This window comes from Mus pahari, chromosome 5 (assembly GCF_900095145.1).
Source record: "Mus pahari chromosome 5, PAHARI_EIJ_v1.1, whole genome shotgun sequence".
NCBI lineage: Eukaryota > Metazoa > Chordata > Mammalia > Rodentia > Muridae > Mus > Mus pahari.
Window position 1 is genome coordinate 164937688 of NC_034594.1, and position 20595 is coordinate 164958282.

General features: G+C 45.5%; 1 protein-coding gene across 4 annotated transcripts in view; it reads right to left on the reverse strand.

Moving 5' to 3' along the window:
* Positions 1-2346: 2346 nt before the first annotated feature.
* The window catches only part of Utp25 (UTP25 small subunit processor component), a 22008-nt gene continuing 3759 nt past the window's right edge, over positions 2347-20595 (reverse strand). For 3 of the 4 annotated variants that reach the window (XM_021198300.2, XM_029539168.1, XM_029539170.1), the window contains exons 4-12: positions 18256-18426; positions 16635-16723; positions 15017-15427; positions 12735-12954; positions 12032-12234; positions 9493-9675; positions 9258-9370; positions 8401-8646; positions 2347-3167 (exon numbers count right to left, since the gene is read on the reverse strand). In XM_021198300.2, the coding sequence (XP_021053959.1) occupies positions 2924-3167; positions 8401-8646; positions 9258-9370; positions 9493-9675; positions 12032-12234; positions 12735-12954; positions 15017-15427; positions 16635-16723; positions 18256-18426 (1880 nt within the window). In that variant the 3' untranslated portion in view covers positions 2347-2923. Of the gene's footprint in view, positions 3168-8400; positions 8647-9257; positions 9371-9492; positions 9676-12031; positions 12235-12734; positions 12955-15016; positions 15428-16634; positions 16724-18255; positions 18427-20595 lie in introns of those variants that run through there. The other variant, XM_029539169.1, reaches the window with a different exon arrangement.

The window sequence follows — 20595 nt, forward strand, 5'->3', positions numbered from 1 at the left end:
CAGGAAAGCAGATGGACAGCTCCAGAGCAGCTCCCCAGTCAGAAATCAGCAGACAGCCTTCCTGCCACATGCCAGCTGAGGCTATGGTGCCCAAATGGCCACAGCCCAAAGCAGAGGCCCAAGATTGACAATCACAATGGCTTGGTCAGGTCACCCCTGACCTGTCAGCCACGGGGAGAGCAGGCTAGCAGGATGTTCCCTCCAGTAGTGAAGGGACAGCCAGGTTGATCTGCCCACCAACCCAGGTTCAGATCTCTGTAGAATGGTGGCATTCAGAGCCTAGTCCTGACTCCAGAGTATAAGGATACTGAGCACCTGCTTCTGAGCTCTGTCCTCTTACATGATCCCAAGCCCCACAGGAATGACAGCACTATGGTCAAAGGTACAGGGTCACTTACACCAAACACAAACCAAAGGCATCTAGGAAATGGGTCAGAGGGTGGGGGAAAGGGGAGGAAGGCTGGAGGCCTCAGATCATAGAGGATGCACCCTGCACAGTATGGCTTCCACAGCAAAGCCTCTGGGACCTCACAGCCACCTAGAACTTACATACCATGGCTTTTCAGATGGGTGTGGAGAACTTCCCAGACCTGCTTTCTTTCCCCAGGCCTTTTGTCATCTGGAGACCATAGGCTCAACAAATCTAAACCTGGGCTGTCTGAAGACAGATTCCAGAAAGGCCCAGCAAAAGGCAGCCAGACTTCTCTGCCTCTCCCTTGCCCTCAGCAGCCTGTCTCCTTGCCCCCCCCCCCAGAGGGTACAATTAGGGAATCAAAGCTTTGGAGCCCCCACTTAGTCCTGAGGTGAGTGAGTAGGGATATGTACCCCCACCTTGCCTGGACCATCTGCACTTCCTTTGGAAGCCCGCAGAGGGATGAAGTCTCTGCCTCAGGCGCTCTGATTATCTTGTTATATCGAATATTATACATGGTGCAGCCAGCTGTGACTGTAGTCTAGAGTCAATGCCTTTTCCTCAAAAAGAAAAGAGCTGGAGTAGCTGTGACCACTGTGCAGAGTCTGAAAGTCTCTCTTTCTGGATGAGTGCCTCCCTACCTGAGACTGGGATCACTCCCGACACTGTGGGCTACAAAGGAGATATTGCAAACTACCAACATAGAAGCTGGGAGAGGGGATGTGGGAGGTGGGGGAGAGGACGGGGGGGGGGGTGGGGGGTGGGGAGGGGGGTAAGCTGTGGTCAGGATGTAAAGTGAAACGATTAATTAATCAATTAGTTTTGTAAAATGTGATAGCTCTTGGGAGGTGGAGGCAGAAAGATTAAGAATTCAAGGTCAAGGTCAGGCCGGACATGGAAGGGCAGGATGAAGACAAGACCTGGAATACAGTGCTGTCCTCACCAGTCAGGGCTAGAAACCTGTCAGGAAATACAACTATTCACATGTAAAAGGGGGACGAGCGAGAAGGACATGCGATCCAGCAGACGGTGACCCCACTGTCATATCTGAGAGTAGGTTAGTTCCTGAAAAAAATAATGATGGCAATATTATAACCCACTCAATGAAAGGTGAAGCCACGTCTATAAATTAAACATAAAGCACGGCCAGGCATGGTGGTTCAAGCCCGTGTTTCCAGCACTTCAAGAGCAGGGAGGTTGCCATGAGTCCTAGGCCAGCCTGGGGTGAATACTCTTATCTTAAAAAACGAACAAAAGAAAGAAAGAAAAAAAAAAACTAAAGAGAATGAAGTAGAAGTTGAATTTTCACTTTAGAGTGGAAGTTGGTCAAACCCTGTCTCAGACAGGCAGTCGGTCAGGAGACAGTGATGCAATGCAAGCCAAGCAGCCTGACGGGGCCCAGTGAGGTGCGGCCCACCTACGGAACATCTGACGGACTTCCTGGCCTCAGTGCCAAGGTCAAGACAGAGTAGACGGCACTGCACGTGCGATGGGAGCCTACAGTCCTGCCTGTGTCCTCTCGCTGTCTAGACCAAGGCCACACACCCGTGAGGTTGGCAGTCAACTCTGCAGCAGCTCAGGCTCGGGCCTGCACTTCCTGTCGTCTGAAGCTTCCTTCTGTTAAGCTGAAGCAAGGGTCACCTGTGATGGTTCTTATTTGCAATAGTGTTTGGTTTTATAATAGAGTTTAAAATAATGCTTCTTGATTTTAAAAGTTTGATTTTTCTTTTCATTTTCACCTATTACACAATTCAAAAACCAACTTGGTACTGAGGACAGAATCAACCTTGGGTCCCAAATGGTGTTACTAGAACTGTAGAAATAAATGCTGCTTTATATGACATGTTTGGTAAACATATGTCTTAGGTATTAAAACACCAGGAAGAATCTAGAAAGCTCAGTGAATAAATGTACTCTTCTAGGTTGGAATACAATTTTTTTTTTTTTTTGGAAGTTTGGCTAGGAAAGTAAAGTGCCAAGACTGGAACACAGCCCCAGACGCCTCCCGCTTGCAGCCAGGCCCACGGGCAATAACGGCAATGCTTTAAGAAAAATAGACAGAGATTCTTCCCCAAGTAAAAATTGACACCATGGGGCTGGAGCGATGGCTAAGTAGGTTAGCGCACACTACTCTTTCAGAGTACCTGGGCTCAATTCCCAGCACTTACATGATAACTCAGAACTGCTTGCAACTTGTTTTAGGGGATCCAAAACTCTCACACAGACATAAACACAGGCAAAACACCAGTACACATAAAATAAAAATTAAATTAAAAAATTAAAATCCTAATTGAGAAGTCATAGCTTACAAAGTACGGAAGCACAAGCTTGAGTTTCTGAGTGTAGCAGTCCTTTGACTGCTCCTGACCCTGACAGTTGTGGTTACCCACACTGGTCACACTGCACACTGTACTGGTGACACAGGACTGCAGACTGCCTGGGGCCTGCTCCTGGGGCAGTGAATGGATCAGGTCTATGAAGTCTAACAATGTAGTCTGTCTCGCTCCACACTCATTTTTCTCCGGTGATGAAGAGGTGGACATTCTTTGGAGACTGCAGCATCTGTGCCGCCCGCTCCACACCAACCACAGCAGCCAGCCTCTGGGCATCATACTTGGAATACAGCACGGTGCACGTCCACGTAGCCTCCTCTCCTCTGCTGGTGGCTCTCAGCATATTACAGACCTCACTGTAGAAGTGAGGGTATGTTGGCAGTTCGTAGAATATCAGGTTCCTGATGCCTTTTATTGTGTACCTGTGAGAAAGGAAGGGGGCATGAAGAAGTAGCAGGAGCTCACAGGCACATGGCTCTACATGTCTGGGTGAGGGTAACCATGGACAGAAAATTACCCAAGAACTAGACGGTTTATTTTTGTGACAACGAAACTGAATTCCTGATGCTGAGTTTACGATAATGATAACAGAAATTTGTATTTATTTATTTTTATTATTATTATTTTTTCCCCGAGACAGGGTTTCTCTGTGTAGTTCTGGCTGTTCTGGAACTCACTNTGTAGACCAGGCTGGCCTCAACTCAGAGATCCACCTGCCTCTGCTTCCCAAGTGCTGGGATTAAAGATGTGCGTCACCACTGCCCGGCAGAAATTTTTATTTATTAAAAAAATTTCTGGAAGAATTTGCTGACCTGGAACTTGATAGTAGATTAGGCTGGCCTCAAAACTCACAGGGAACCACCTGCCTCTACCTCCTCTTGAGTGCTGGTATTAAAGATTGTACCACGATGCCCAACCCAATTTTTAAACTTGATATTTATTTATTTTATCATCACTATTTCTTTTTTATGGGGCAGAATCTCATGACAGAGCCCTGGTTGGCCTGGAATTTGTAGTGTACACAACCAGGTGAGCTACAAACATCTGATTATTTTAAAACAAACATTTTTGTTTTACTGTGTGTGTGTGTGCGCGCGCGTGTGCGTGCGCACCACAGGAGTCAGTTGTCTTGTTTTTACCACAGGAGCCCCAGGTACCTTTACTGGCTGGGCTACCTCACCCGCCCTGTATTTCTTTAGAGACAAGGTCTTACTACGTAGCCTACACTGGCCTTAAACTCATTATGAAACCAGGGGTACCAAGGACTCACAACAATCCATCTTAGCCTCCCAGAATGGTGGGAGTTACAGCTGTGTGCCACCACCTGGCATTCTGCATGGGCTGAAGTAAAGGGAAGGCAGCAGACCAGAACTAAAAGAGCTCAGAGGAGGATCGATAGCTCCTCAGGGGAGGGACTGTCCACTGAGCCTGGTAACCTGAGCTCCATCCTGAGTTCAATCCCTGGAGACTACAAACCAGAAGAGAACTGATCCATAGTCAGCTTCTGATTGACACCTGTGTGTGTGTGTGCCAAATAAAGATTAAAAAAAAATTCTGCCAGAAAAATGATGCACTTAACAATTTAATATTCCCTTCATCATCAGGCATGAGGTCATCAACAGAGATAAGGTCAGAGCCAGGACATAAAATAAACAGCACCCATGCCAATAGCACCTGCTGGTCCTTTCTCATTACCTTATAAGATCTTGCCTGAGGCTCCATTCAGCATCAGGACAGAGCAGTTAGTTTCAGCAGCTCACAAATCCCCACCTCCATTCCCTTCAGCATTGTGGGATTCAAGGTGCAGACTGCAGACACTCACTGAACAGCTGGAGTCAAGGTCAAATGTCTGGGACCCAGCAACAGACATGCTGATAAGGCTCTGAACTTCCTGTTTGAATGTCTGGTACATAGACAGTGTTACACTATAATGGGAACTTTACCTCATTTACAGATGACATCTTTTCCTTTATCACACAACTTATCCTGGTCTCTCTGGAGACCTGCCATGATATAATTTGCTTAAAAAAATGTGTGTGTATATGTGTGTGTGAGTGTACATATATGTACGGTGTGAGAGAGCCTATAGAAGTCAGAAGAGGAGACTGGATCAGCTGGAACTGAAATTACAGATGGGTACGCCCATCATGTGGGTGCTAGGAATCAAATCCCATGCTCTCATACCCAATGAACCATCTTTCCAGCACCCATTCGCCTTTTTAGAGTCCCCTTCCCACACTAAAGAATCTATAGTGATCTGAAGGACACTGCCCTAACGGGATAGTAAGACGAACAGCAAGCCAAGTATGGGATGCACACCTGTGATGTCAGCACTTGGGAGGTGGAGGTGGAAGGGTCAGAAGAACATTCTCAGTTACACAGAGCTTGAAGTCAGCCTGTGCTACATGGGCCCCTGCCTTAAATACAAAACCAATCAACCCCACAAAAAATTACCACCACCACCAAAAACCTACCAAGTCCCACTTTAGCAGTGACTGCTGGTGCTCAGAAATGATGCAATATTCACATAGAACCTGCGTACTTCTGTCCTGAGAGACCAGTTGTACTCAGAAAATCCATCAGCACCTCAGACACCAAGCTAAGCCTTCTAACTGCTACAGGAATTTGTTTGAATCCTGTGGTAGATGGAAGGTTGCTATGGCAACTAGCAAATCCAGACAAGACTGAAACAGCAACCCACACTACTGGCCAGGTGCATCTGACCATAAGGACCATTCGCCTCAGAGTGTGCGCAATTGAAACCACAAGGAACACAAAAAAGCAAGAAAAAGACCCTGTCATTCTGTGTGTGTGTGTGTGTGTGTGTGTGTGTGTGTGTGTGTGTGTGTGTGTATGTATGTGTGTTACTCAAAGCCTCCTGGATACCAGCCCTTGATTGGTATTGTGGAGAAGATGCAAAGGGGCAAGGTCAATGTATGTACACACTTTTAGCTGTAGGCAGCCTTTATGATAAGTTTTCCTTTCAAAATCCATTGTGAAGCAACAAGTAGGTTGGTATATCATCAGAATACATGCATATGGATGTGCTTGCAGAACTGTGCACACAGTATGTCCAGAAACCAGGACAAACTGGTTTTAGCATCCCTCTAATGTGCCTAAGATCACAGATGCTCAGTTCTGTCACAGGCAGCATTTATACAGAACCTGATACTTGCTTAACACAGTGTCAGTGCTACATGAAGAGTTATTAAACTATAGCTAAGAGCACTCACTGCTCTTCCAGAGGACCCAAGTTTGGTTCCCAGCACTCAAATGGCATTCACAACTGACCATGCCTCCCGTTTGAGGGTTTCTGACACCCTCTAGTGGCAGCCGGGATACACATATGTGCACTCATGCACATGAAATAAAGTTTTTAAAAACTGTATTGTTTAGGGAACAATGACAAGACAGAAGTCTGCATTTTAGTACTGATACACATTCTCTTTCAATATATGGTTGGTTAAATCTGAAAATACAGAACCCACAGATATGAAGGGTACCCCATACTGAAAAAATTGAAAAACAAAGAAAATTATATGCTCATTAAAAGGAAATGAGGTCTGTTTCATAACTAAACAACCAAATGGTTATACACTGCAAACAGTATCTAGAGTATATACTGACTCATCAGAAACTCTCTTTTACAATGAGAGCACCTACCAGACCTACCTAATGTCCATTACTTCTAGAATCTGGACTCACACAAGTGCAGGAAGGCCCAGCCCCACCCAACAGCCATGCTGAATACTCAGCAGCCTACACTGCAGCCTACATCAATCGAGTTTACAACTTGTCCAAAGCTTGGAATCTGCCCCACTGCAGCAAAGGGCAGCAAAAGTACGATGAGCCATCCTAGAAGAGAACTCACGAGCAAACACCCACCCAGCTCTAAGTCACCACCATTCTGCTTTCATTCTCAATACTGTCCACCATCCTGCTGGATACCACTATGACAAACAGAGCCAGCCCAGCAACCTAAGGCTCCTCAATCTTGTAACACACAGCTTGTAAGAAGGAGAAAAAGGCCAGTTTTAGAATGTGTTGGGTACAAATAAAGTGAAGGCCTTTACCTGTCCTTGAAGGGCTCACTGCATTCCACCCCTGGGGTGCAGACCCTCTCCACTTGGATCTTGCTGCTGCCTGCTCCACTCTGGTAGTACTCTTCCTTCACCATCACTTGTAACAAATCTATCTTTATTTTTGCTTTTCTGTCTTTTTCAGCTCTGTCTGAAGACATGTCTGAGACAAGAACCTAGACATGGAGTCACAGAACCCTAAGACCCTGTCTAATAACACACACACTCTAATGCCAGGCTGAGCTCAGTGGAAGAGAGCCTGCCTAGCACATGCCAGGCTCTGGGTTCCATCTCTAGCATATTCCTTTTGGTGTTTTCGCCTTTCAGGTTAAATACAAAACTGGATCCAAAGAAATTACAGACCAAAATGTTCACCATGTCCTTGGTAACTTGCCTGTTTGTTTTGTTTTGTTTTGTTTTGTTTAGGGACAAGGTTTCTCTGTGTAGCTCTGGCTGTTCTGTAGCCCACTCTGCAGACCAGGCTAGATTCAAACTCAGAGATTCGACTGCCTCTGCCTCCCCGAGTCCTGTGATTAAAGGTGAGTTTTATATGCTCAAGTGCATTGTCTGCAAGTATGCATGTAGACCAGCAGAAGGCACTGGACTGTGAGCTGCCAGGTGGGTGCTAGGAATTAAACTCAGGACCTCTGGAGGAGCAGCCAGTGCTCTTAACCACTGAGCCACCTCTCCAGCCCCTCCTTGGTAATGTTTTGGCACTCAGAAACCCTGAGGTCATTAACCATGGCAGAGATGTGTGCACGGCTGCACTGCAGACCATCTTTACCCTGCAAGCGTGCGGCACAGGCTGAGCCTTGTCTTTACACCGTGCTTTAGACTTGGCCAGAATGTGAACAGAGCTGCACAGGGACTGCTCTGTCTCCAGGCTCCTTTTACACATGCCCTCTCTTTGAAAAGCTGCTGTGACACTTGAAAGCAGTGCCTAGCTCAGTTTAAAAACTTGAAATGGCTATAATCACAAAATTTCCAGCCATACAGACAGTATGCTTCCATTTGCTAGAATGATAGAAAGCCAAGACCTTCAGTAAGTGAACCGCCACTATAAATGGAAACAACTCTGACACAATGAAGCAGCAACAGGCACTTATGAGCTCCCTGGACAAGCAGCCAGGTTGCCAAGAATGAAGCCAGAAACAAACATAATTATTTTTCAGCAATTTATTACATGCAATGCTACATCTTTGTGTAACACTAAAATATTTTAAAAGTTGCCATGCCTAATCTGCTGAGACCACCCAGGCTGCTAGGATTCCTCCCTCATCATCCAGGAAAACACACACACTTGGAAAACACCACTCTGATACCAGCATAAATGAAAAGGGCCACATGGTCATGGTGCATGGCTCAATGTCCCTCTGAGCTTGGAGGGCTTTGTGTGCCTGGCAGATCCTTGTTGGTATATATTATGGCAATTTAATAAGACAGAAATATCAGCCAAGTGTGGAGGTGTGTGCCTGTAATCTCAGCAACCGGGAGGCAGAAGCAGGACAATCAACTCCTGTGGCTTTCCACAGAGCCTGCCCAGGTCCCTCAGTGGGTGGAGCCTAGACTGTCTTACCTTTTGTAGAAATGGAAGCGTTCTGTGAGGAGCAGAAACTGCTTCTCTCCTTGGAGAAAGAAGTGTCGAGCCCTGGAGATCCCAGACTTCTGCGTATACTCGCAGATGTGTGTGAAGTTCAGCTCTTCCTTCTTGAAGTAATTTCGGAGACGCACAAAGTCAAAGTAGGAGGGGACATAGATGAGTGTGTGAGACATGACAGCATCCCGGTACTGAGGCAAAATCTTGTTTATGAAAAAGTGAAACCTGATTAGGAAAGGCCAAGGACAAGGTTAACAGTCTACAGCTGAACTCACAGTAGGGTAGCAACAGTGTGGGTCAGCAAGGCACAGCCCAAGAGATCCCTTGAGGCCAATGACAGCTTCTTTTCAAAGACTACATAAGGATAAAACTGATAAACATGTAGAAAATGAAGTGCTAACAGTTAAGTATAAAGGCAGACTTGGTTCCATATATGCCACAGAACTAATGTACTTCACATTAGCCCCTCATTCACTCAGCAGCAAATAAGCCTTGCCTGTCTAAGACACGATTAAGCACATGCCCACAGAGGGCACATGTAGGGAACCAGACAATCTGCTCTTCTCTGAAGGGCTTATAATTAAGTGAAATGGTATGGATTATTCCATAGGCCACAGCAGCAATGGTGTGATTTTGCAGTGTCCCAACCTTGCTTCTAGCTGTAATATGAAGACCAAGCCCCAGTTTTTAGCAGGCTTGATTCCTTCTCTGTCAAGGGCCTGGCTGAGTTCAGTTTGGGGACCTAAACTGATAATCAGCAATCACTGAGTCCAATGCTAAATATGCATCCCAATCTAGATCTCTAGATGAGGCTCTGTGGGTGTGGGTAGCGTTACCTGGCATCGATCACTGAAGATAGGTCTTGTGCTTCCATTCTCTGGAAGACATGAGGGAGCTGCACCAACACATGACTGATGGAGCCCGTCATGGGGACATTCCTCACAGCCACCTGCCAGGAGATTAACAACTTCAGGAGGCAGGCATCCTTTGTTGATCACGTGCCATTAACTTTGGCACTTCATGACCCAAGCTAGTCTAAGATTCAGGACAATCTGAGGACACAGGACTCACCTGGCCTTGAGCATTGACGCAGTGCTTGTTGAACACAGAGTTGATCTGAGCATCCTGCAAGGCACCAAAGAGCAGGGTCTGGCGGTAGTACTTGGACCAGTTATTGAGGCTCCACATGCGTACTCTTGAGAAGTCCACCCCATGTGAGTCCAAGGGTAGCAGGTTCATGTGGTTCATCAAATGCTTGGAGCAAAATATCACATTAGTGTCTACAAAGCATGCGAGTTGAGCACCCATAAACATTAATAACCCATCATCCCCTGTACCTCATGAAGTATGTGTTACCATCTCCCAAATGACAGTAAAAAAATAAGGCTCAGATGGTGACCTGCTCAAGGTCAGCTGAACACTCTAGTAAGAAAATAAGCACAAACTGGTTATCCCCAGGCCCTTCCAAAGAATATAGGCTAGCTACTGGAATTCCTTTACAAGGAATTTTTAGAATTAGGCATAGTGGGGCACTCTGAAACTCCAGCAGTCTGGAGGATGTGAGGCCAGGATGGGCTATATAGTGAGCTTGAGAGCAGCTTAGGCTGCAGAGTGACACCGTCTCAAAGATCACAACAACTACTGAAGGGACCAGTGGGCGGGAGGAGAGAGGAGAGTAAACACGGCAAATATGACACACAGGTGTACAGGTGTGAGAGGGTCACAGAAAACCCATCACTTTACACATTAACAGAGAAAAACCAGTAACAAAATTCAAAGTGTAAAGAAACATGGCTCATAAGAAAGGGACTTGTGAAATGCAGACTGGTTACTTTGGAGGCTGCTGTCCCAGACTTAGACAAAAAGGGAAGCCACATGGGAAGCAGAACCTCTGCCCTTCAATGACTGGATCTCAAAATACCAGTGACAGGGATAGTTTAGTGACAAGATTTTGCCCACCATGCCCAAGACCCTATGTTCAATTCCCAGCATAGCAAACAACAAGAAACCTAAAACAATACCACTAGCGGCTAAGAGCTCTGCCTCAAATTAAAGAACATGCTATCATCCATCAACAACCTTTTCTGGTTCTTCTGTCTTGGGACAGGGTCTTGCTGTGTAAACTCTACCTGGCCTGGAATCCTGTAGTCCAGTCTGGCCATGAACGTACTGTAACAGCTCCTGCACCTCAGGCTTACAGGTGTGAGTTGCCACACCTGGCTTGCCTTATCCATTTCAGCTGCATTTTAACACACTGTAGGACATACTCCAAGGGTCACAACTGCTACAGATTCATTTTCACTTCATAAGTATCAACTGTCGTTGATGTACCCAAACTTCCTGTAAAACTCTTAAGTCTTTAGGTGAAAGCAGAGGTGAGCTATCATCTGTCTTAGAAGAATCATAGCTCTGAGATAAGAATAGTTCTAATGCCTATAAAACTAGAGCCTGACAAGAAACACTTCCCAGAAAACAAGGTCCACGTAGGAAATGCTAGTCAGGGCTGAGCGTGTGCCTGCTGTTCTTTCAGAGGACCTATGCTCTATTTCTAGAACCCATAGTGAGTGGCTCTTTTCCAGGGGATCATATGCCTTCTTCTCGAATAGACAAACACATGTGACATACAAACAAGCAAATAAAACTTCTAAATTTAAAAATAATAATAATAATAATAATAATAATAATAATAATAATAATAATAAGGGGGGCTGGTGAGATGGCTCAGCGGTTAAGAGCACTGACTGTTCTTCCAAAGATCCTGAGTTCAAATCCCAGCAACCACATGGTGGCTCACAACCACCTGTAATGAGATCTGATGCCCTCTTCTGGTGCATCTGAAGACAGCTACAGTGTACTCACTTATAATAATAAATAAACCTTTGGGCCGGAGGGAGCAGTGACTGAGCAAGCAGGGCCGACCAGAGTGAGCGGGGTTGACCAGAGTGAGCAGAGGTCCTAAATTCAATTCCCAACAACCACATGAACGCTGCTCACAATAATTTGTACAGCTACAGTATACTCATATACATAAAATAAATAAATCTTGAAAAAAATTCTAAAAACCAACCCCCCACCCCCACCCAACAAGAAATATGAGGCAGCTGGGTACAGGTGCATATCTATAAAACCAGTACTCCTTCCTTCCACATGTTGAAGCAGGAAGATAGGGTTTGAGGACAGCCTGGGCTACATAGCAAGCCCTTGCCCCTTTCCAAAAAGACACTTTATGCTATCTTTTCCCATCTTGACTGAGAACTATGTGAGGGCTTGTCTCCAAACAGGTTCGTGTTGAGGATTTCCATCCACTCACCTAACTGTCCTTACTAGAAAGAGACCTTTGAAGGGGGAGAACTCTTTTGGGAAATTTTGAAAACAGTGAAGAATTTCCCCCTCTCTGGTAGTTTAACAATTGACTGTCCCGTTGGTAGAAGAACAACAGAAGAATTTCACCAACTGGAAGATTTAGAGTGACTTTCTACTTCCAAACCAAGCTGTGCTCTCCGCAAGCTGGCTTGATTAGATGCATGCCACAAAAGCTGCTTTAGACTTGAACTATCTAACATGTGCTGACCAAGGACACTGTTCCTCCAAAGGGGAAACCCAGCGTTACCAAGACATGTTCCCAGTTCTGCATCAGGTAAATGTCAGCCTGGTCAATGATGAGAAGCTCAACAGAAGACAGGAAGTCAAAATCTCTCTTCTTCTCTCCTTCACCACCAATGATGGTTCTCAAGCCCAGGGGGGAGGCAATGAGGATGTCGGAGGAGTAAAACGGGGCGTAGAGACGGATGCTCCTCTGAAGTATTGCCACTCCTGAAAAAGCATTTGTCAACTCCCTTTCCAGTCATCAGTGCTTGTCACCAGTGCTGTATCCTAGGCTGGACTCTCTTCAACAGACAAACTTTTAGCTTCTAATCCCCAGGTTCTTACCCATGCTCAGTATATGTTTGTAAATGAGGCCCAATATAAGCAATGAACACTTTCCCAAGAACTTAAACATACAGGTAAAGGAAGCTGAAAGAGACAAGCAGACATGAAAGCTGGGTGCATGCCAAGGTTGGGTGGGTGCTCTACAGAAGGATGGAGACCCAGCCTTACCCACAGCCTCCTCCAACTCTCTGAGAAACCCAGAGATTGCATAATGTGGACCAGTTACAACCAAACCATTTCCACAAGGCCTTTCTACATGGTTTTGGAGTCTCCACCCATTAATCAAGGCAGGAGGCCTCAAAATCACACAACTCTGATAAATGACTGAGTCAGGGACCCCCTCCAGCTTTCTCAAGGATCTCCACCTTGACGGGAGCCATTACCAATCCTGAAGTGGTCATCAATATTGCCCATGAACACAGCTTCATAATCCTCAGGCCTTTTCAGGTTGGGAGGTCTCTCCTCAGGATCGGATCCATACTCCCCTTGAAACCGCTTTTTATTGCTTACAACGATTTTCTTCTTACTGTCCCCTTCAAGGAGGCTGATGAAGAGCTGGACCACCCGAAGGGCAGCTTCCCGGAAGGGCACCACTATAAGTACCTGTGGGAGGCAATGGCAGGACAGAGGTAAGTATCTGGACAAAATACCTGGCTCAGCACCAGAAGCCAAGTTCCTGAATTCACACAAACCCATCCTAGAAAGTTTCAGCCCCATGGCTCTATGGGAGATATTTCTCAAGCAAAACCTAGAAATACCTTTCAGTATAAGGAATGCCCATAGCAGCAGTGGAAGCTCAAGGACAGAAATATATTAAGGTCTTTGAAGGCAAAGCAAGACCCACTCAAACAAATATAGAGTGTAGTAGTTTGAATGAGAACGGCTCCTATAAGCTTATACATTTGAATGCTTGGTCCGCAGCTGATGGAACTGTTTGGGAAGGATTAGGAGGTGCAGACTTGTTGGGAGGCCATGTCTCACAGAGGGTGGACTCAGAAGTCTTCTGACATGCTGCTTGTGCCTCTTTCAGGCTTACTTGTGGTTCAAGATGTGAGCTTTCAGTGTTCCTGACGCCATCTCTCTTTTATCCCCAGACTCTGCCCTTCTGAGATAGTAAGTCCAATTAAATGCTTTCTTTTATATGTTGCCTTAGTCATGATGTTTTGTCACACCAATAAAAAAAGAGACAGAGGAAGAAAAAAATTCAGAAAAGGGTTACAAACCACTAGTAGTAGCTGCAGTAGTAGTAGTATATACTCTAGAATAAGTTTTTGTATCCAGTGATGACAAATTTCTGAACTGGAAAATCAGGACTCAATTTCTCAAGCCTCATTAAAATGCTCAAAGATGGTGCGTAAAAGATGATTCGGTGTTTTAGAGCACTTATTGCTCCTGCAAAGGTCCAGAATTTGGCTCTCATCATTCACAACCATCCTACCTCCAGTCCCATGGGCTCTGACTTCCATAGGCACAAGGCGTGTATGTGGTGCATATACATACATGCTGGCAAAACACTCATACACATAAAATTATAAATCTAAAAATAAATGTATAAAGTTTCTGCTGAACAGAAAATCAGAAGATGGTTAATAAAGAGCTAATTTCTAACTACCCGTTATTCTTGTTCAAATAATAGACTCAATGGTGTGACCGTAGTCAAACCATTAGATTCCAATCATAAACCTGACTCTCATATAGAGTACACAGAGATAGACAGCCTCAACTGTTAGACCCACGCATCTGAGGTAGCCTCCTAGAAATGCAATCAGCTGTTCAAAGGAGTAAGTAATTGCCCTGTATGCCAGACCATGATTTAAGAGGCTGGATTACTGTCCCGGTGGTGACACCAAGTAAGTGTCCACACTCTGTCGCCCCAGCTATCAAACTGCCAGACTTTAAAAGCTTGTAAGAGCCACATTAATATTTACACCCACCCTTGAATCCTATTGAATTCAACAGAAGTCTGAAAACGACCTTCTGCAGAGACAGGCGAGGCAAGTGTGAGAACAAGGCCTCAGCATCATGAAAAATGTGCACAGAATTAAATTCATCTCCTTTCCTGCTAGAACTTCAAATGTGCCAGAGGACACACTAGAAAGCACAAGTAAATACAACCTTTACTTTAAGCAGCAGGAAGCCTACAACAGAACCGATCTTTTTTGAAGGCTTCTGTGTATGTGGTGTGGTGCAAAGCCTGATTTCAGCCCCTGTTACATGGCGTGGTGCAAAGCCTGATTTCAGCCCCCTCTGTTACATGGCATGGTAGAAAGCCTGATTTCAGCCCCCTCTGTGTATGTGGCATGTTGCAAAGCCTGATTTCAGTCCCTCTGTTACGTGGCGTGGTGGAAGGCCTGATTTCAGCCCCTCTGCTACTCTTTCCCCTGTTCACTTTAGCAGGGCCTTCTATGAATCTGAGTTCATAAAAGTTATTGCACATAGGGACCGGATAAAAACATTCACTGGGTTCTAGTGAGCCAAAAGAGATCATCAGCAATGAGGTGCTTATGTGTGCTTGGGGTTCATCCCTGAAGCCCCTTTCACTGTCCTGCACTGCCTGTATCACTCAACTGCTCACAGAGGACTCACTAGTCGGCTTTCAACACACTCATGACTCAGCAGTGCCTCATTGCCTTCTCGACAGCAAATCTCTCCTGCTGCCACTCACCTTAGGCCTGGTAAGCCCTTGGTCCCTGAAGTCATCATCTTCACCCACCCCAAGTTTCTGGTTTCGGCGCCTACTGTTGTTAGCCAGCACCTGAGCATTGGCTTTGAGGACGTGGTTTATGGCATGCAGGCAGTATACATGGCGGACTTCTTCTCCGTTCTTCAGGGCAGTCCTCTCAGGGTAGAACAGGTCCCGGTAAGAATTCATAATTAAGAACAGCTCTTTCTGGAGTGGGGTAAAGTAGCTATTTGATTTTTGAGGACCAGAGAGAAATTGGCTATTGGTTTTTGCCCAGGTGGATTCTAGAGGCTTCTGAAGATGAAGTGACTTTAGGTCAATATCCTTTGGAGGTTTAAATGTTTCCATCTTCTGGAACTTTGATGAAAAGACAAGATGTCCCAGGACTGGCCACTATGGGCAGACAGATCAAGAGAGTTAAGTAAGACATGAGTAACATCGCACGACATTCAGAGTAATTGATGACTCACAGTTCATCCCCTTCTCTCACCCAGAGGCAAGAGGGTCCAGATAACAGTTACACAAGCAGTGGGCAGCTTGGAGCCTGACTTCATACCTGAGTTCTGTCTCTAGTATTTCCCTCACTGTCCCAAGGAACAGGTCTAGGGAGAGTCAAAATGACTTTAGAACTGTTCAAATAACGTCAGCAATGTGATAAGTCACAAGGGTGTGTCTGTCTTAGAATTATCTGTCCTCTTCCTTCCTCACTCTCCACTGCTTTCTCTCTCTTAGAGATGTACCTAGTAGGACTCAAGGGATGCTACTTTGTGATGTAAATGTTTAGAAAGTTTTCACTATATAAAAAAAAATGTCAATCTAGAATTAGAGTAACTTTGGCAGTAAAAGAAATGAGGCAAAGAAACTGAGCAGCCTGGCAACTCTCCAGAGAACTGTGCTCAATGAAGCAGCTCACCTCAGAGGTCCCATCATGGTGACTCCACTTACTTAACAGTGAACTGACAAGCTCCCAGAAACAGAAACGAGATCAGAAGGTTATGGGGTTAGAAATGAGGAGTGTGAAAGTGGGTATGGTGAAAAGGAGCAACAGAGCCAGAGATGGTGCCACTTTTAATGTCAGTGCTGGGGAGGAAGAGGCAGGCGGATCTCTTGTGATTTTGAGGCCAGACAGGACTGCCTAGTGAGACCCTGCTACTGAAGCCACACAGTGCTGTGGAGTTCCAAAACCTGACTGTGCTAGTAGGAATGGGACTGTGTAAGAAGACAACCCTGTACAGAATATCTGAGTCTAGATGCAATGCCATGGGGACAGAGTACTTAGCCTAGCATGCAGCAACAAATGGCATCTTTGTCCATTCTCTGGTCTCGATACTGTGCTGTACTCTGCTACATGGTACCAAGGGCAAAACTGGGAAAAAGTACAAGAGACATCTCTGACTGACTTCTTACACCCAAACATGTGTCTGCAATTACTTCAAATGAACACCCAGATTCTAACACTTGGGAGTCTGGGGCAAAAGGACTGACACAAGCTCAATGTCTGTCAAAGTGAAACTCATTGTGAATAACAATATGACAGTAAGCCAAAGACTGCAGTTTCCGTGGGGCTCTCTCCTGTGCCTGGGGACCGAGCAGTACGTACTTTCAATTGCTGGGTAGCTGGAGGGCTGGAAGCAGCAGCTTCAATTTCCTTCTCTTTCAGTTCTTTGTTGACATGTTGTTGAAACGGATCTAATTCAGAACACAGTGATCGGCACAGTGAGCAATGGTGGGGCTTTCTAGTCTCCTCAGAGTGGCAGACTCATCTCTAGTCACCTGGAAAGTGACAAGTCCATCTCTGGTCTCTGTTGAGACTGACCTGCTGATCTTCCCAGTGTTGACTCCTCACCCTTCTGTCCAGCCCCCGTCCCCATCCTCCAGCACCACAACCTCATCTGAGGAGCTGAGCATTGAAAGCATACACTCATCACATGGCATCTCAGCCCAAAGTTCAGGCTTTGACCACTGCACCTAAACCCACCTCTTCAGTGACTTCTGAACATAGCCCTAAATTCTGCTTATGAGTCTTTCCTTTGCACCAAAAGTCCTCTCTTTTCACATTCAGCTGTGCAGTGTTATTCCTTCACAGAGGTGCTCCACAGGGAAAGGCCAGAGCTGGTTCTCTGTGGACAGTCACAGCTCTTTTAGCCCCTATCATGTGTCGTACATTTAAACAAGCCAGCACATGTTCCTGTCTTATCTGGTAGATGGCAAGATTCCTGAGAGCAGGCTCCATGCATTCTGCACAGCAAGACACACTAATAATTCTCAGTATTCACCTGAACTAGAAATGACACAAATGTTACCCACTGCACACACATGACCCTCAACTCTGGCCATGTAGTCCACTGCACTCAGGTGACCCCCAGACCTCCCTCTGTGCTCTCTCACTGAGTAGCAGCAAGGTGAAGTAGGTGGCATGCACCTGCAGTAAATGCCCAAAACAACAAAAGCAACCAGCCTAGGCCAACCCATCTGCACGGCCAATGTGCAGAGGCTTCAGAAAAGCCGGCTTCCTGCTTTTGTCCAGGCTCCCACACTGTCATGGTTCATGGTTAGAATGTGGTTTCTGCTAAGATTCCACAAATTCTACCTCTACTTATCCTCCCACTAAAAGCCAGCAGATCTAACTAGGCCACATAAGGACTCAGCTTCACCCACGCTAAAGTGCAGCTGCAGAAAACTGGGAAAGGCAGAGAAGACTGACACCAGCTTGGCCTTCCCATCAGCATAAACTGTATTACAGCAACTCATGTCCAGCTGGCTGCCATTTGATCACAGGCATGGTGACCATGAGGGTGGGAGGGGAGGGGTGGCTTTGGTGCTCCTCTTAGTAATACAAATACTCAGACTGGCCATCCTTGGGCCTCACAAACTTGAAAAGGTACTGCTCCAATGAAGAAGCCTTGCGGAGCGGGGTAGAGCACTTTCTCCCTTCTCTTCTGCCCATTAGGAGGGCAAAGCCTTTGTCAGAGTCCAAGTCTAGAGAGTTGAGGCCTGGGGACTGGCCTCCCCACTTCCCCCTCCAGCCTCCTCTCCAACTAGTCAGTACTCATCTCCACACTAACTACTGAAAAGCATACACATGTGAGAGGTATCTCTTCCAGCTCCCTGTGTGATTACCACCTAGCTGTTTCTACTGCACTCTGTCAGTCAAGAGCCTAACACAATCAGTGCACAGCCCTATCACACTCGAGGGTTGGGGCAACAGGAGGCTCTCTCACCTTGGGATGTTCTCTGGGAACAACTGCCCCCACTATCCTCTTCTAGGAAATTAGTTTCCAGGCTGAACAGTGACTCGTGTTTCACATCTGTGAACTCCTCTGAGGATTTCTGTGATACACCAGGTGGCTCTTCACCATCTTTTTCTTTTGAGTTGTCAGCTAGAGACATGTCTAAAACAATGAAAAACAACATTTTGTGAAATTTATGGAGTGTGGTGGAGCTGGGGAAAAGGGAGAAGTTTCAGACCATCCTGGTTAACATAGCAATTTCCAGGCCTACAGAGTGAAGCTGTTTCAAAAATAATTTACACATAACTAAATGTTGACAAAATCAAACATTAATGCTCACTGCTATCATTCATTCATTCATTCAGGCAGAGTTTCTCTGTGTAGCCCTGGCTGTCCTAGAATTCCCTTTGTAGACCACGCTGGCCTCAAACTTACCTCTGCCTCCTGAGTACTGCGATTAAAGGTATACGCCATTATTCTTAATGTGACTGTTCAGAACCGAGTCTGACTGCAGACCTGAGTGATGAAGTAAACCCTGTAACTAGGCTGGGCTTCAGGCCTAGAGCAGGCTTCAACTTTACTCGGGATATTAGCAGATTAAATTTATGCTCCAAATGGTGGATTTCCAGGCAGGAAGTCAAGTGACTATTTTATTTTTGAGTCAGGGTCTTCTCTGGTTTAGTGTCTTAATTGACTATTAGCTCAGGATGACCTTGAACTTCTGATCCTCCCATCTCTAGCTCCTGCTTGTTAGGAGTCTACCTATGCTCCATCTCTGCCTAGTAAATACAGTGCTGAGGATGGAACTCAGGACTCTGTGCATGCTAGGCAGACACTACCGGCTGAGCTATCTCCTGGACTTCCTCATGGGGTGGCTCCTCCCTTTGTAGGAGGCTTGGAGTAAACACAGGAGGCAGTTCTGGCCTAAGGGGAAGACTTCCAGCAACCATCTGTGAGCTCTAGCTATAATAGTGGCTCCTCGGGGGCTCCTGCCTGATCACCTTTAGACTCGAAGACTGCAGCCCACTGGGTAATCACATGAGCCAATTCCTTAAAATAGATTTCTATCATAATTAGAAGTTACCGTGGAGAATTCTAAAATACCCAGTTCTAGAACTTACTCTAAAATACTGCACCAAGATATAAATGAAAGATGTTGAGAGCAGCCTGAATTATGGTAAGAAATAACATGGAACCATTGAAATGTCTGTCAAAGGATTATTCAATACTGAGTGCTATATATCCAAGAAACTAATGTGAATCCAGAGTTACGTTACAGAGAAAAAGGTCCAGACTAAGGACAGGACTCAGTAGCAAAGCACAGGTAGGAGACACTAAGTCCAATGCCCAGTACTGCAAGACTAGATCCTCCTGCTTCTACCTTCAGCAAGTGGTAGAATTAGAGGCACATACCACCACAGCTGGTTTTATATAGTGCTGGGGATAAACTGGGCCAGTGTTTATCCTAGGCATGCATTTCAACCACTGTGCTATATCCTTAGGACTCTTCTCACATTTCTATAGTAAATAAGCCAAATGTTTATAATTAAAACATGCAATAAACAAAACCATTTTCCTCTAAAAATTTAAATGCAAAGAAAACCAGCACTAAGAACCTCCAAACATTTAAAAATTACAGCAATGTAAGTTTCTTTTTATTTGTTTTTGTTTTTCAAGACAGGGTCTTTCTATTTAACTTTGAATGTTCTAAAACTTACTATGAAGAACAGACTGGCCTTGAATTCACAGACATCCTTCTGCCCCTGCCTTCCATGTGCTGAGATTAAAAGTGTGCCACTGTGCCCAGCAAGGCAAAGGACTTTTAGCCCAGTAAAGCTAACTAGGAAAAACAGTACATGGCAGGTTAAGATTTAAAAAAAACAAACAACAACAAAAATAAGTATTTGCTGGGCTGAAGAGATGGCTCAGCAGTTGTGACTGTTCTTCCAGAGGTCCTGAGTTCAATTCCCAGCAACCACATGGTGGTTCACAACCAACTGATGCCCTCTTCTGGTATAACTGAAGACAGCTACAGTGTACTCATATACATAAAATAAATAAATCTTTAAAAAAAAATTATTTGCCTAGTATGCTCAAGGCCCTAGCCAGAATCAAAAGAGAGAGAGAGAGAGAGAGAGAGAGAGAGAGAGAGAAAGAAGGAAGGAGAGAAGGGAAGAGAAGGGAAGAGGAGAGAAGAGGAGAGAAGAGGAGAGAAGAGGAGAGAAGAGGAGAGAAGAGGAGAGAAGAGGAAGAAAGGAAGAAAGGAAGAAAGGAAGAAAGGAAGAAAGGAAGAAAGGAAGAAAGGAAGAAAGGAAGAAAGGAAGAAAGGAA